The sequence below is a fragment of the Pollicipes pollicipes genome, unplaced genomic scaffold (genome assembly GCF_011947565.3).
Source record: "Pollicipes pollicipes isolate AB1234 unplaced genomic scaffold, Ppol_2.1 Scaffold_3447;HRSCAF=4054_pilon_pilon_pilon, whole genome shotgun sequence".
Classification (NCBI taxonomy): Eukaryota; Metazoa; Arthropoda; class Thecostraca; order Pollicipedomorpha; family Pollicipedidae; genus Pollicipes; species Pollicipes pollicipes.
This window is the reverse complement of record NW_023596297.1, coordinates 14,216,351-14,230,730: the sequence shown is the minus strand read 5'-3', so window position 1 is coordinate 14,230,730 and position 14,380 is coordinate 14,216,351. Positions and strand designations below refer to the sequence as shown.

The 14,380-nt window shown below is 56.9% G+C and overlaps 2 protein-coding genes across 2 annotated transcripts; one reads left to right on the top strand and one right to left on the bottom strand.

Moving 5' to 3' along the window:
- Positions 1-39: 39 nt before the first annotated feature.
- Positions 40-5,014, top strand: LOC119092649 (GTP:AMP phosphotransferase AK3, mitochondrial-like). The gene is given in 8 exon segments (XM_037215610.1): positions 40-187; positions 696-815; positions 1,234-1,268; positions 1,270-1,308; positions 1,310-1,370; positions 1,373-1,407; positions 3,043-3,047; positions 3,342-5,014. Coding segments are annotated over 8 exon segments (648 nt in total). The 3' UTR covers positions 3,547-5,014.
- A 107-nt stretch (positions 5,015-5,121) lies between these two features.
- On the bottom strand, positions 5,122-14,192 carry LOC119092166 (phospholipase A-2-activating protein; the record flags this gene model as incomplete). Its single annotated transcript, XM_037215143.1, has 13 exons — positions 14,003-14,192; positions 11,986-12,144; positions 11,201-11,394; positions 10,267-10,488; positions 9,829-9,970; positions 9,272-9,433; positions 8,661-8,784; positions 8,103-8,303; positions 6,893-7,121; positions 6,634-6,671; positions 6,456-6,567; positions 5,911-6,063; positions 5,122-5,567 (listed from the first exon to the last, which is right to left on the bottom strand). Coding segments are annotated over exons 2-13 (2,154 nt in total), but the record flags the coding sequence as incomplete, so codon positions are not given.
- Between the last annotated feature and the right edge of the window lie 188 nt (positions 14,193-14,380).

Genomic DNA, 14,380 nt, shown 5'->3' with positions numbered 1-14,380 from the left:
TGTCGCCGTGCTCACTGCCCGTGTGGCTGTCGGCCAGGCATGGCCGGCCGCCGCTTGTTCCGGGCGCTGATCATGGGCGCACCCGGCTCTGGCAAGGGCACCATCTCGGAGCGGATCGTGGCCGAGTTCGGGCTGAAGCACCTCTCCAGCGGCGACCTGTTGCGCTCGCAGGTCCTCCACAAGACCGGTGGGTGTGGCCGGCCGCGCCGGGTGCCAGGCGCCCCCGCTGGCCGCTGCTGGGTGTCGTGCACCCAGGTGACGCACGGCTGCTTGTCTGCAACAGGAAGATGTTGATATATTGGTGAAAACGACAGCGTTGACAACCATCTATCAAAAGGGGATAGTCAAGTTGTGCGTTTGTGGATGATCCACACCGACAAAGTTTTCTGTTTTTCGTATTTATGGATCTTAGATATTTATTAAGCTATGTACACATTGTCAGCTTTCCACTCTGTCATCATCCTTGCTACATTATCACATAAGACAGCCAGATAGCAGTTAATTTTCGGCCTGTTCAGACGGTTACTGTATGCTCGTGCTTCCTGTGACCTGCCAACTGTTGTAGTCTAACCACATCTAACCTTGGGTGTTCTAGCACGGGTGACACCACACGCGGGAGAGACACCTCTCTTTAGTTCTCCAGACGTCAACCGCCGCGCATCACTGCTTGACCCGTGCCCGTCGCCGGTCCACAGAAGTGGGCCTGCAGGCGCAGAAGTTCATTGACGAGGGCTCCCTGGTGCCGGACGAGACCATGGTCTCGCTCATCTCCGACGAGCTGAAGAAAATGTCCGACAGCAGCTGGCTGCTTGATGGTAGGCGACCACGCTGAACTGCGTAGCGCGTGTGCTACGCTTGCGTGTTCACTCTGAAACTCAAACATCGTTCAAAAACAGCTTGAAAGCGGCAGTGAAGCCGGCGTGGTGGCATGGCCTGGGAGTTGGCTGTCGCGAATAAGTGCGTGGGGTGTGTGGTGCCGGGTTTTGTTTTGTCTCTAGAGCTGTAAGGAAACGTCTACTGACACGCTGACTGGCAGCTGCTGAAATCTCCTGCGGCCCGCGTCTCGTTGACTGAAAGCGACCTCTTGCGGTACATCTGATCACTTTCCAGCGTACACGATCGTAGCACCCGCCGATTTCGGCGCGTGGTCTCGTGCCATCGACGCCGTCTCGTGGTCGGCCGTGCGGTGCCGGCAGCCGCCGCCGGCCTGTGACTGTGGACGCTGTCCGGCAGGGTTCCCGCGCACACGCTCACAGGCGGAGTCGCTGCAACCGTGTCCAGCCGCTGGACACGGTCATCAGCCTCAAGCGTGCCGTTCCAGGTCATCATTGACCGCATCAAGGACCGCTGGGTGCACCTGCCCAGCGGCAGATCTACAACACGCTGTTCGAGCCGCCGAAGCAGCCGGTCAGTCGGGACGGGCGGGCTGAAGGAGGGTGGATGGCAGGGTCCGCCTGCTGTTGTGCCGATGCGCGGTGTTCTTGCTGGGATTAGCGGAGGGAGGAGATGGTCGGTGGCGCAATCGTCTTTTCTTCTTCCACTGTCAATGCCGGCGAATGCGTTCGAAAAGGGTTCTTGGCAGAATAACTGTGGTTGTAAGGTGGTCGCTGAGGAGTTTTTTATTTGTTTTTTCTTGTTTCTTCCTTTGCTCTCGTTGGCGATGGTACTGAATATAAGTAATTTGTCACACAACACAGACAAAAGGTAGGTAACCTGCCCTCAATGAATCAATGCAAGTTGATTTCTTTGCAACCTATGAGCTCTATTTGTGTTCAGTGGGACGTCGCTGCAAGCTTTACTGTCTAGGAACTTTTGTGCTTGTATTGTTGGACTAAAGCAAGATACTTCCTGCTCTATACTATCATATATTCTCAAACATAAAAACACCAATCCATACCGATCTCACGGCTTGGTACAAAGGCGTTGCTTGCGGCTAATTGGGAGACCGTCCAATCTGAAATATAGCCAAGCACTGATGATATCTTCCGCACATCAACGCGAGTAGAGGCACGCCAGCTTGCCCTGTTCCCCATGAAGGAGGCAGCTGCCCTCACTGTGTGGTGGACGGTTGTCCTCGGACCGGCAGGACGCCGTCCCCATCCGAGTTCGGGTCATTTGGAAGGGAACGAAGACCGAAACGATTTGCCGGCAGGACGCTTCATGGTATTTGGTTGCATTGGATTGCGCTTCGTGTCGAGTGCCCTTTTCATTGAGTGCGAAGTTCAGTGATTTTTGTTAGACCTGGACCTTATCGAGGTAGCAGTCATCATGTGCCTGAGAATACTGACAGTGTGTGGCGTCTGTGGTGCGGCAATGGGACGTTAATACTTTGTTGACGAAGCAAGAAACCCTATGATCAGAAAATGCAAACAGAATTAGCCTTTTAATTTTTTTTAAATGGTTGTGGCGATGTTAGTTTATAACATTTGTGTGCATGCTGCATGCCCTCCTGGTTTATGTAGTGAAATGAGTTTTGTCTCCTTTTATACAGATGCAAAATTATGTGCCTCGAAAGAGGTGGCTGGTCGCATCATTATGGTTGCTGGGCCACGAAAGTACATCTTGAACCCGGCAACCTGGTCTGAGTACCCCACATGTCAGATAATTATATTTAGTGCACTTTTATCAGTGATAACATTCCTGACACCACTTACAACGTCCAAGCGATGGAAGTGGTGTAGACGAATGATGCGGCGGGCGACTGGTTCCTGGCTGGACTGTGGTACCCAATGATGGCTATGAGGCGGACTGTAGTGGGGTCAGAAGGTCCTTAAGCCTTCAGGGGCATTTGGCAGATATGTGAAGATTTTCCAGATGGAAGGTTGCCTGTATATGTTAGAATGGCTAGTTGTTAGCTGGGGGGTCATGCTGGTAAAAAAAACATGTTAAGCCATGTTTCGTGACGCTTCAAAAAGCATATATGCGCCCATCCCTGGTCATGTCCAAATAAAAAAACACGGTTGGTCAGTGTGAGCATGCCTAGTGCACAGGAAAGGGACACGTCTGCATCTTGACTTATTCGGCTTGGCTGGTGCGTTTCAGGGCACATGATAAGGTAAAAAATTGTCCTAGCGTTGGTACGTGGCTAGTGCTCCGACTCAGCTATGTTTCGGACGGTCGCTGACCGGCAGTTCCGTCCGTTACTTCCGACATGTTACTGTGCCACCTGTGGTCTGTTCGTGTACCCACGGGCTTGTGCCCGTGTTTGTGTGTGTGAACGCCCGCTGAGTCCGCAGCGGCGAATCTGTGGTCTGCGGACCCGGCTCGCGCCGCCCCGCGCTCCCCCTGGACCGGCCGTGCTCGCCGCTCACGCCGCCGCCGCCGCTTGCCGCCAGTTTCACCGATGACGTCACTGGGGAGCGGCTCGTGCAGCGGCCGGACGACGCGCCGGACGCGGTGCGCAAGCGGCTGGAGGTGTACCAGGCGTCGGCCGGGCCCGTCATCGAGTTCTACCGCGAGCTCGGGCTGCTGCGGGAGTTCTCCGGCACGGAGACCAACAAGATCTGGCCGCACGTGCGCAAGGCGCTGGCCGTGGCGCTGCAGTAGGCGGCCCTGGAGCTGAGGCTGGCCCGGGCGGAGACGGAGCCGGGCGCGCGGAGAGGCGAGACGATGCAATCGCTGGGATCAACAGCTCACGCAGGGATGTAGTGGTGGGATCGTCGCGTAGCGGTAGGTGGCGCTAGTGGGCGGTTATAGGTGGCGTTGGTGAGCGGTAGTAGCTGGTGTTGGCGTTCGTGGATCGGCGGCAGGCTGGCTCGTAGAGCGCTGTAGCGCTGCCACGGGATCACATAGTGGACCGATCGTTGTAGCAGCGACGGTTTGCTTCAGTATGCCGTGCGTCTAGTATTGTCCCTGGCTGCCGCACGACCGGATACGCGTAGGAGCGGTGAATCAGGTCCCGCAAGATGTGTTCCTCAATTGGTAGTTGCATGGAAGAGGTAAGAACACGCCAAAATGGGGCTATCGTGCGCGGGTTTGTGCCATAGCCGTTGCGGCGGCATGGTGATCAATCGCATGTATGTGGTGCAATTGCCGTATATCAATTCGAATCTTCTTGGCAGTGAAAAGGCCGTGAATGTTTTCTAGGAGCTGGGTGCGACGCATCGGCAGATAACACGCCAGTATGTATAAGGTAATAGGGGTTGATAAAGGTGAAAGCTGTGATTTTCTATGTGGTCTTCCAAGATAACCGTTCTAGTGTGGATGTTTAGATGCGCGTAATATGCGTGAGGGCGTCTGGTTCGTGTCGCTCATCTGCTTATCGTGCGGCTGCTCCAGGTATTGCTTACGTCATAGGAGACTACGGATTCCAGGTTCCTGCCGCGTCAGTTTGGGTTTGTTTGCGTTAAGTTAAGAGTGTACTAGCACCCGGTCGATGTGTAACGGACGAGTGAGCCGAACGCGAGTCGTGCCGGCCCGGCTCGCGGGACCGGCCGCCGCTCCAGACGTGGCCGCTCGCGGCGCGCGCGCGCTTAGCACCCACACCCAGTAAACGGCGGCAGCGCACCACATTCCACACGGGCTGGAGACTGTGTGATATTACTTACCCCGTCGATGTGTCGGTGACTTCTTCCTTGTTGTAGTGCTGCATCTGCTCGGCAGGCGCGGCTAGAATAGCAATAGCAGCCACACCAAGTAGCGTGGGCTCTGGGTCGTATTTTATAAACCTGTATTATTTAAATACGACTCAGGAAACAACAGATAACCGAAATAAACACTCGAAGAGCAATGACTCCCTCGGCATGACTGAACCGGCTTCATCCTCAAAGAAATCCACCGGCCGACATAGAGTACGTGCCCAGCACGACGTCGGCGGCGCGCGCGCGTTCAGCGGTAGCGCTCGCTCTGGTTACACAGGAGGTACGTCTGCGGATCGTGTGTCGTCGCCAAACCCGGATCACGAGACACCGACTGAACACTGGTCGGGACATCGACGCCCTCCGACCGCCGCCGCGGCCACCCACAGTCCGCGCCCAGCGCGCACGCGCCGGCTCAGCTGTTGCGCACCAGCTGATCGAGCTGGCCGGCGCAGGCGGCCACCTTGGCCGGCTCTGGCACGTTGCGGAGCCGCGCCAGCACGGCGTCCACCTCGAGGCTGCGCGCCAGCGCCGCCAGCTCCGGCGCCGCCACCGCCAGCGTGCCGAAGCCGACCAGCGCGCGGAACAGCGCCTCGCCGTCCGTCAGCCGCTGCAGCAGCACGCCCAGCGCCGAAAGCGTCTGCGCGCGCGCCTCCAGCTCGCCGCGCCGCCGCAGGCTCGTGGCCATGTTGAGCAGCAGGGTGGCGAGCGCCACCTCCACGGCGCGGCTGACGCCCGGCAGCAGCGCCAGCGCCGCCGCCGTCACCGTCTCGCGCGCCTCCAGCACCGTCCGCTCGCCGTCCGCGTGCCGGAACAGGTTGCAGCACGCCCGCAGCGCCAGCATCTGATTGGCCGGCGGCGAGTCCGGCTGGGCGAAGCGCTCCAGGGCGGCGAGCAGCGCCGGCCGCCGCTCGGGCGAGCAGAAGAACTCGCAGGTGGCGGCGTTCCTCAGCGCCAGCCGCAGCAGGTCGATAGCCGGGAAGGCCAGCTCTGGCGGCGCGGAGCGGGCGGCGTCAGTGGGTGGCGGCCATGCGCGAGCATGATCAGACAGCGGGAAAGGTGGCGCGGAGACGCACGTCGCGAAAAGAACGCGCGTCCGGCACCCCGCCCGAGTTATGCTCGGTATCATGCGGCACGCGAATTCTGCCCACGAGTTGTGGCGATGACAACCACTGTGCTGCTCACAAATCGCTCTGTGGGTGTGGCGCGGCGCCTAAACAAGACCACTAGACCCCTGGCACAGCCACCCAACACCAGCCTCCTCAAATCCCGTCAGCCGCCCCAGCCGGGGCCTGCTCGCCACCTGTCCGGCACCCGGCCGGCACCAGCTCACCCTTGGGCCAGTCGAGCAGCCGGAGCAGGGTGGCCAGGTGGTTGGGCGACGGCGTCTCCGCCGGCTCGGCCAGCTTGGTCAGCTCCAACAGCACCGCCTCCTCCAGCCGGTGACTGCCGTCGCCCGTCCGCTGGTTGAACTCGCGCAGTTTGGCTGTGGCGGGCGGCGCGTCGGACCGTTAGAATGGGCTGCCGTGCGCACTGGCGGCCGCTGCCGATCCTCGTCAACACACTGGTAAAGGGAACAATGGGAAGCGAGGGGCAGGCCAACAAACGCGCGTGGGGATTACAAGCCGCGACTGACACCAATCGCGACCACAAATTAAAAAAGGATTGTAATTATGCGCACGACTGCCGCAGTCGTATCGTCATTGCAGTCACACAACTGATCACCATCATGAACGGTACCACAGGTCTACCTCTCCCCATACCCCAGCAACGCGCTCCCGGTGCCTTCTCCGACCCCATCCCCCGCACTGCCAGACCTCCGTCGCGTATGCGGTGCCCGTCCCCCCCCCCCCCCCCCCCCACTACACAAACACTCACTGGCCATGCCGTCCACGTTGCCCTTGTCGAAGTAGAGGAACTCGTCCTGCGGGAAGTAGCGCGGCGCGGCGGGCGTGGTGGGCGCGGGCGCCGCTGGGCCGCTGCTGGTGTCCATCGCCGCCGGCGGCACGTACCGGCCGCCGCCCGTGAACGGGTCGGCGCCGCCGCCCGCCGCCGCGCCGCCGGCCGCCGCTCCCGGCACGTACCGGCCGGTCCCTGCACGCCGGGGTGCGAGTGAGACACGCGATCGGGGCGGCCTGAAGAGGGGAGGCTGCCCGCCACAGTGTACTCGTCATAACGCAAGGCTCCCGGCTGTGACGTCACTTGTCACATGCCAACCGCGTTGGCTTCTGTGTCAGCATTGCCATGTCCTCCTCTCCAAGACGTGGCACGCACATCCCACTGTAGGATGATCGGCTCGTCACTAGGCGACTTACCGGTGAATGGGTCATAGTAGTCGGCGGAGGGGGCGGGCGCGGCGGCCACACCGGCGCCGCCGCTGTTCTTGATGATGAAGTTGGCCACCTGGTCGAGGAACGCCTGGCTGAGGTCGTGCTTGTGGATAAAGCGCTGCGCCGCCTGCCACGGATCCTCGGACGTGTTGTAGGGCAGCTTCAGCGGCGGCGCGCCCTCCTGGATGTCCACCGTGAACACGTAGTCGTATTGCTGTCGGCACGAACGGCGGGCTCGAACTCCAGGCGAGGCGAAACCGGGGCCCGTACATCCCTTGAGGCATGGTGGCGACTCTGTCGTAAATATGTTATTCGCACACGCCAGCTCTAAAGTCAGGTACCCGAGATGCATCATCTTACGCACTGGTGAAGCTCTGTAACATCGGTTCGATACGACGTTCCGATAGCTAAAAATGATGGGTGGAGCGACATTTTCTCGTGATGCACTGACCATAATTTGCGTATGATACTTATTATGTTGCGAGCATGTTTGTCAGGCTAGGATGGGCTCAGGTGTTTGGAGTCAGGCAACCAGCTTCTTGACTCTGTGGTCAGTTTTTAACTACGCTTATTTTGATCCCATCGTTTGGAATCCTACGACTAGCTATTTGATACTGCGGTCGGATCGTACATTATGCTTAGGTTTTCATTGGTTCTTGAGACCACCACCTTACCACCAAGTATTCGCACTAAACATGATAGCATTTAGAACTGCAGGACATGTACCGAGAAGAAGACTGAAGCAAAGAGCAGAATGACTACTGTCATCTTACGGCCAAAACGTTTCAAAACTTGGAGCAATCCTTCTAACTCTCACCACATAACAAAGGCAAGTATTTATGACTAGAAGGCTAGCGTCATTTGGATCCGGCACAGATAACTGTACCATCAAGCCGTGCTCGCGTCTCCCTCGTCGCAGCCCAGAGCTTCGGCCCCCTCTCAGCCAGAGGCCAGAGTCCAGAGGCCAGAGCCAGAGCCAGACCAGAGCCAGAGCCAGAGCCAGAGCCCAGAGCCCAGAGCCCAGAGCCAGAGCCAGAGCCCAGAGCCCAGAGGCCAGAGGCCAGAGGCCAGAGGCCAGAGGCCAGAGGCCAGAGGCCAGAGGCCAGAGGCCAGAGGCCAGAGGCCAGAGCCAGAACCCAGAGCCGACTCTCCGCCCGCGCCGCAGCCGGCCGCTCCGTAGGCGTCCAGCGCTCACCTTGCCGTCGTGCAGCACCTTGCCGGAGGTCTCGGTGGAGCCGCCGGACGCGCCCACCACGTCGCCGACCTTCTTCCACTGCTGCTCGGCGGCCGACCAGCTGTGGCAGGTGACGTCGCCGGACGCCTCGCGCACCATCACCGTCTGGCCGTCGCGGCGGCCGGGCGCCAGCAGCACCTCGGCGCCCGGCAGGTCCGACACCTGGCGGCGGCGGGCGGAGGCTCAGCGCCGGCCGCCGGCGCCGCTGGGCGACGGTGCAGGCGCGTCACGGGACCGCCGACGGGCGGGCGGTACTGACGCGACACCCCGGCCACGACATGCCACCGCTGAGACAGAGCAGATGCGCGCCGGCCGGCCACTGTGGGACGACACGGGCGCCGAGCGGACAGACTGTTTGCTAGAGGTCACCCAGCGCCAGCATACTGGCGCGTCCCGGGCGAGGACCAGGCAACACGCACGAGAGACACGCCACGGCAGAGACTACCGCGCGCCGTCGCGAGCCAGAGCCCCGACCCGCGGCGGCGCGCGGCGAGCGGGCGTCAGCGGGCGCGGCCGCACCTTGTAGCCGCCCAGGTCAGCCTTGCTCATCTGCGTGCTGGCCACCTCCTGTTCGTAGGCGTGCTGGCCGTCGGGCGGCGCCTGCCGCTCGGGGGCCGCGCTGAACACCCGACACACGCCATCGCTGAAACATGGCCGCCGTCAGAGCGGTCGGCGCTGACGGGCTGCGTGCGAGGCGGCGCGACGCGGCGCGGCCCGGTGAGACGGCCGTCGCCCGTCGGCTGAGGCGCGGGGCTGCGGTAGCTGCGGGTGACGGGCCCGGCAGGCGGCATCGGCTTGTCCTGTCTGCCGTCTAAAGAAGCCCGGAGGGTCTCCGCTGGGATAGGGCATACCGTCCCCGACATGTGGGACCACGCGATGCGTACGGAGCGTTAAAACCCAACAGTACCTACGCCCGCACTGCGGTCAGCACTTGACAGCGCTGCTAGCCAATACCTATGTCTGCATTCTCCCTATCACCGCCAGAAAAACACTATCCCAATCATTGTCACAACAACCACACCACGACCAGTCCAACCACGCCACAACCAGCGCGCCCGACCAGCCAGCACCGCCAGCCGCCGGTCCCCAGCGCCCTGCTCGGCGGCTCCTCGCCGGCGCCGACCGCTGACCTGGAGCCGGCGGCGATGTCGCCGTTCTGCAGGCAGGCCACGGCCCACACCGACTGGGCGGGCACGTTGATGGTCTGCGCCAGCTCGCCGCGCCGCCAGACTCGCACCGTGCGGTCCTCGCCGGCCGACACCAGGTCCGAGCCGTTCGGCAGCACGGCCACGCTGCGGCGAGCCCCGTGCGTGGTGAGAGGGCGAGGGCGCCGGCGCCAGACAGGCAGGCAGGGCGGCGAGTGGAGGCCGCGGTCGGTGGTGAGGGGCATGGTCCGTGGAGCCGACGGGGAGCGAGATAAGCCGGCGGATAGACGCAGGGGGGGCCCGCCCGGGACGCGATCGGCACGAGGTGTCAGGCCATTAAACGCAACTGGTGCAAAGCCCGCACAGAATCGAAAACAAGCGGATGACATGGGAGTAGTGTCCACGTCTGTCACACAAAAACGGGTATTACACCACAGGTAGCACTTCAAAGATCTCCTCAAATCGCCAGCGTATGTTTCGGCTGGAATGGACCTAAAAGTGCCAGCCATCTCGCAGAGCACAAGTGCTAAAGGCTGCCACACCTGTAGACAAAGTTGGAATGGCCGTAGAAGGTGTGGATGCAGTTGCCGTCTATATTCCAGTGTCGGATGGTGGCGTCGTTGCCGCACGAGAGGAACTCATCCTCGGAGAGCAGGGCCAGGCCGCGCACGCAGTCCGTGTGCCCTGGCGTCGGGTCAGAGGTCAACCGCCGCTCCCTTCACCCAACACCGCATGCCTCCGATCGATATAATTCACCAGCTGACTTCGAAGAATGGATGAAAAACAGTGGCTTCGCTACACGCCGTGAAACTAGAGACGATGCTCAACTTCAGAGACGCGTAAGGCTGTTTTTCCAATATAATGCATCGTAGAAAATGCCACAAAACATAAAACGGACAAACCTTAAGCGAACACCATTCTGCCCGCCCATCGTCCCCCGGGCCCACCACATCCCGCGGCCGCTGTCGCCGGCCACCCACCAGTGAACTTCTGCACGACCTTGCCGGTCTTCCAGGCGAGGATGGTCTTGTCGGCCGAGCCGGTGATGACCAGCCCCGAGCCGGGCAGGATGGCCACGGCCCAGACTGCGGCGCTGTGCGCGCTCAGCGTCAGCACGCACTTCTGACCCAGCCAGACGCGCGCGCTGCAGTCCCACGAGCCGCTGACGATCGTGCCGAACTTGCCGGCCGCCAGCGCCGCCACTGGAGAGGCGAAGAGCAAGGGGCGGAGGAGAGTCAGAGGGTCAGAGGTCAGAGAGCCGGTCAGAGGTCGGAGGGCAGGCAGGTCGTCGGCAGACGCGGGAGGGACGGGCTTTATGACGATCGCATCAACCTGGCGGGGCTTTATGACGCAATCGGCTGCTGAGGCTATATGGCGTCGCCTGCCTGTCAGCCTGGTAGAAAGGGAGGGCACCGCAGGGAACCGAACCCCGTCCCTCTGGCTTCCTGGATTCCTGTTCATATCTGACAACAAACCAACGTGCCTGAACAGATATTCTGTTTCATTAGTCCTAGCTTTGTTTGGCAATCAGAACTGTGAGAAAAGTGATAGAGTAGGAACGTACTATTATGGCGTTTCTTCCTAGTCCCCTGCGGACCGTCAGCACGTGGATGGATGCGCCTCCTCCTCTTCCCACCCGACTGACACTAAAATCTGGCATTGTTCAGATGAAGTTATGCTTCTTCATGAAAACATGCAACAGTTTTCCCGGCCTCTCGTCCCCACTTCAACTTTTTGGTGTCCTGTGCGCCTGTGTTCCAGTCCTGGCCGCACGTCCCTCCCAAAGCTCCACCCCATCGTCAGCTGCTGTCGACACCGCGTACCTCGCAGCCGTCTCTCCCACAGCTTTACCCGCACCACCAGCTAATGTCGACCCCCCGTCCCCCGCGGCCCGTCCCTCCTCCGCCTCCTCACCGGTGGCCGTGTGCCCCGTGAGCCGGTACAGCGGCTCGCTGCTCTTGTGCGAGTACACGTGGATGTTGGCGTCGTTGCTGCCGGTGAGGATGAGGCCGTCCGGGTACTCGTCGCAGGGCGGCATCACACACGCCGCTACCACGTACCGGCTGTGGCCGCGCAGCGTCTGCGCCGTCGCGAAGCCGACATCGCCGCTGCCGGGGCACGGACACAGTGAGACCACGTGCTACTGAACCCAGCACAGTGCATATATCAACAGAAGTGTGGGGCTGTTATGACTCCCTTTCCTATCCCCAATACCCTTCTGCATGACATGGGTGTCTATGGGTGCCGGTAGTGCCGTGGTTAACGCGTCTGAGTTAAGCAATGCACGTCTGTGAAACCAGAGGTACGGGGTTCGATTCCTCACAGTGCCAGCCGATTCTGCCAGGGTGAGAGGCAGGTTAGGCCATGTAGCCTCAGCAGCTGAATGCGTCGTAAAGCCCCAGTGGCGACGATGTCTATTCCATGCCTTCACATACACATGATCATCACCAATATCCTACTGTGTGATGTACACTCTGTGCCTACTGAACATCTTCAAACACACATTATAATCATCATCCACCTCATGTTTATAGTATACAAGTAATAGTTAAGCTCTCTGATTGTGCATTGTTACGCGCGATCTTGTAAAGCACAGACCACCGACTAGCACACAGTACTATCCTCCTCCTTCATTCCAGTTTCGTACGGCCGCCTCGTCACGGCCATGAACACGCAGCATCCCAGCACAGCGCACTGACCTGTTGGGCGTCCAGATGCGCGCCGTTTCGTCACGCGAGCACGTGATGACGCTGCCCTGGGGGCAGATGCCGGCAGCTACGGCCCGCACATCGGAGCTGTGGCCCACTAGGGCGGCCCGGAACTTGTACATGGTCGGCGATTCGCACAAGAAGGCAGTGCTGAAACAAGGGGTGTGGTGTGGTTGGGAATGAAATGGGCTATGACATGTCACTGGTAGATAAGCTCCTTCCCACACAGTTCTAAAATTTACTATTGAATCAAAGTGTCCAGTGATAGATAAGTTCATTCCTACACAATTCCAGTGTTATCATTGAATCAAAGTGTCTGGGTGGAGGCTTCCCTCCAAAAAAATATGGTTCAAGACTACCTAAGACATCTAAATGAAGTGTCAAAAATGGAAAGATCCCTTCACAACATGGCCTCTGCAGCACTGCAACTGAGCTGACCTTTCTATTCAGCTTCACTTCTAGTTAATTGCAATTTCAGCTCAAAGACTGCATGGTGAAATAATATTGCTTGAATGTAAGAGGGCAATTAAATAAAAAACTAATGGAAACATACTTTCATCAAATGTCTTCAAGTCACTGAGAATGGTGTTATGTGTAAGGTGGTTTATGATAAAACTTATGGTGTGTATTTGGCTATGTATATCTAGCATGGCAATATAGTGCAGTATCATTCAAACAGTGATGTAGTCAAGACCACTTGATAAATAATATCGCATAGATTATTCTAGTCATTGAGAATTAATGATATTCCGTGATTTTCAACAGATCAGCGTAAGGAATACCATGACCAATAATGTGACAAATATATTAGTGTTCAATAATAAAATGCTGTGCTTGAACAGACTTTATTCTATTTTAAAGGTAGCATGGCACTCATTGTCAATCAGTCCTTTATGCAGCAATGGTGATTACAACTGTCAAGCTATCAGCCAGAGGCCACAGTGCTTGCTAAGAAGGAAGCTTGGGCCTCCAGTATAGAAGAGAAACATGATGTCACTTGCACCATTCTGCTTCTTCCTAGAGGAAAAAGTTATGTTGGTGTACAGTATTAAAATTATTTCTGTGATATTGACAGGTATGATTACATAAACTTACCAATCCCAAAATTAGTTCATTGGGCTTTTTATTATTTTATTAGGCAAAGTTTGTTCATTTTACTAATAAGGCACATCACAGGCATTTGCATTGGTTTTGTGGGAAATGTACTGCATGGACCTACTCACAGTGGCTTATATACATATCAGCCAGACCTCAGACTGCACTAGAAATGTTCCTTATATGCATCTACTCACAATGGCTTCTATACATACAAGCCAGATTCCAGACCATATCAGTTTTGATGAAATTATGTTAACAATGCCAGACCTCCAGTGCAAAATAACTATTGCTGAAATGCCTCAGCAGTTAGCAGAACCATAAGAACCAACTATCCATTTAAAACACTTGATCATATCTTCCTCTAAAGCCTATATTTAACAGCTGGCCAGACTACAAAAATAAGTGTGGCAGCAAACATGTCCAGCAACACAGCAGCATCTTGGCAACAATGCCAGCAAATGCACCAATCTAACAGAAATCCCCATGTTCAAAGAAGGTTTGCCACCAACTTCAGTCATTGAAAGCCAATAATGCATGAGATTAAGAAAAATTCAGACATTTTTGGGTAAAAATATATTGCCACATTCATAAAAATAACAACTTGAATATCCATTGTAAATTCTGCACCCTGGAACAAGCGCATACACGCTCCAGGTACAGCACACTGATGCCACATAAGAGTATGGTGCGAGGGATGGCTAATTTTGCCAGTTGACCTAGAAATTGTCACTGTGTTCGCACCCAAGTCATAATTGATAATTCATTGATATTGTTGGTTCATTGATAGTTGATAACATTGATAATTCCTCCAGTAATGCAATGCAGGCACCTCTATCTTCACTACTTTCTCCCTTATTACACTATCAGGGCATGGACAATTACTCACAAATAAACCACAACAAAGAATTACCTTCAACTCCTCAAATGGGGGGGTACAGGAACAGATGCCGAAGATAGCCTTCTACCTTTGTTATCGCAGTACACTCCGAAACCTTGTTTTCAAAGAAACAAGAGCGAGTATCAAAACCTATCACAAAATACAATGTTTAGCTCCCAGGAATCACACGCGCAGTGTCGCGAACAAACGAATCTGTCCCTCGATCCCGGGTAGCCGCGGTGTAGCTTTTGTATTCAGAACCACATATGTATTTTCCGCCAGTAAGACGAAACAGCTCATGATAAAAGACTGCAACATTTCTCAAACTTGCCATTCAATCTTTTTCGTACTTTGATTAGAAACACAGCTAGTTTTTTATAAAAATTAGTTTCTTTTACACATTTAAGATTC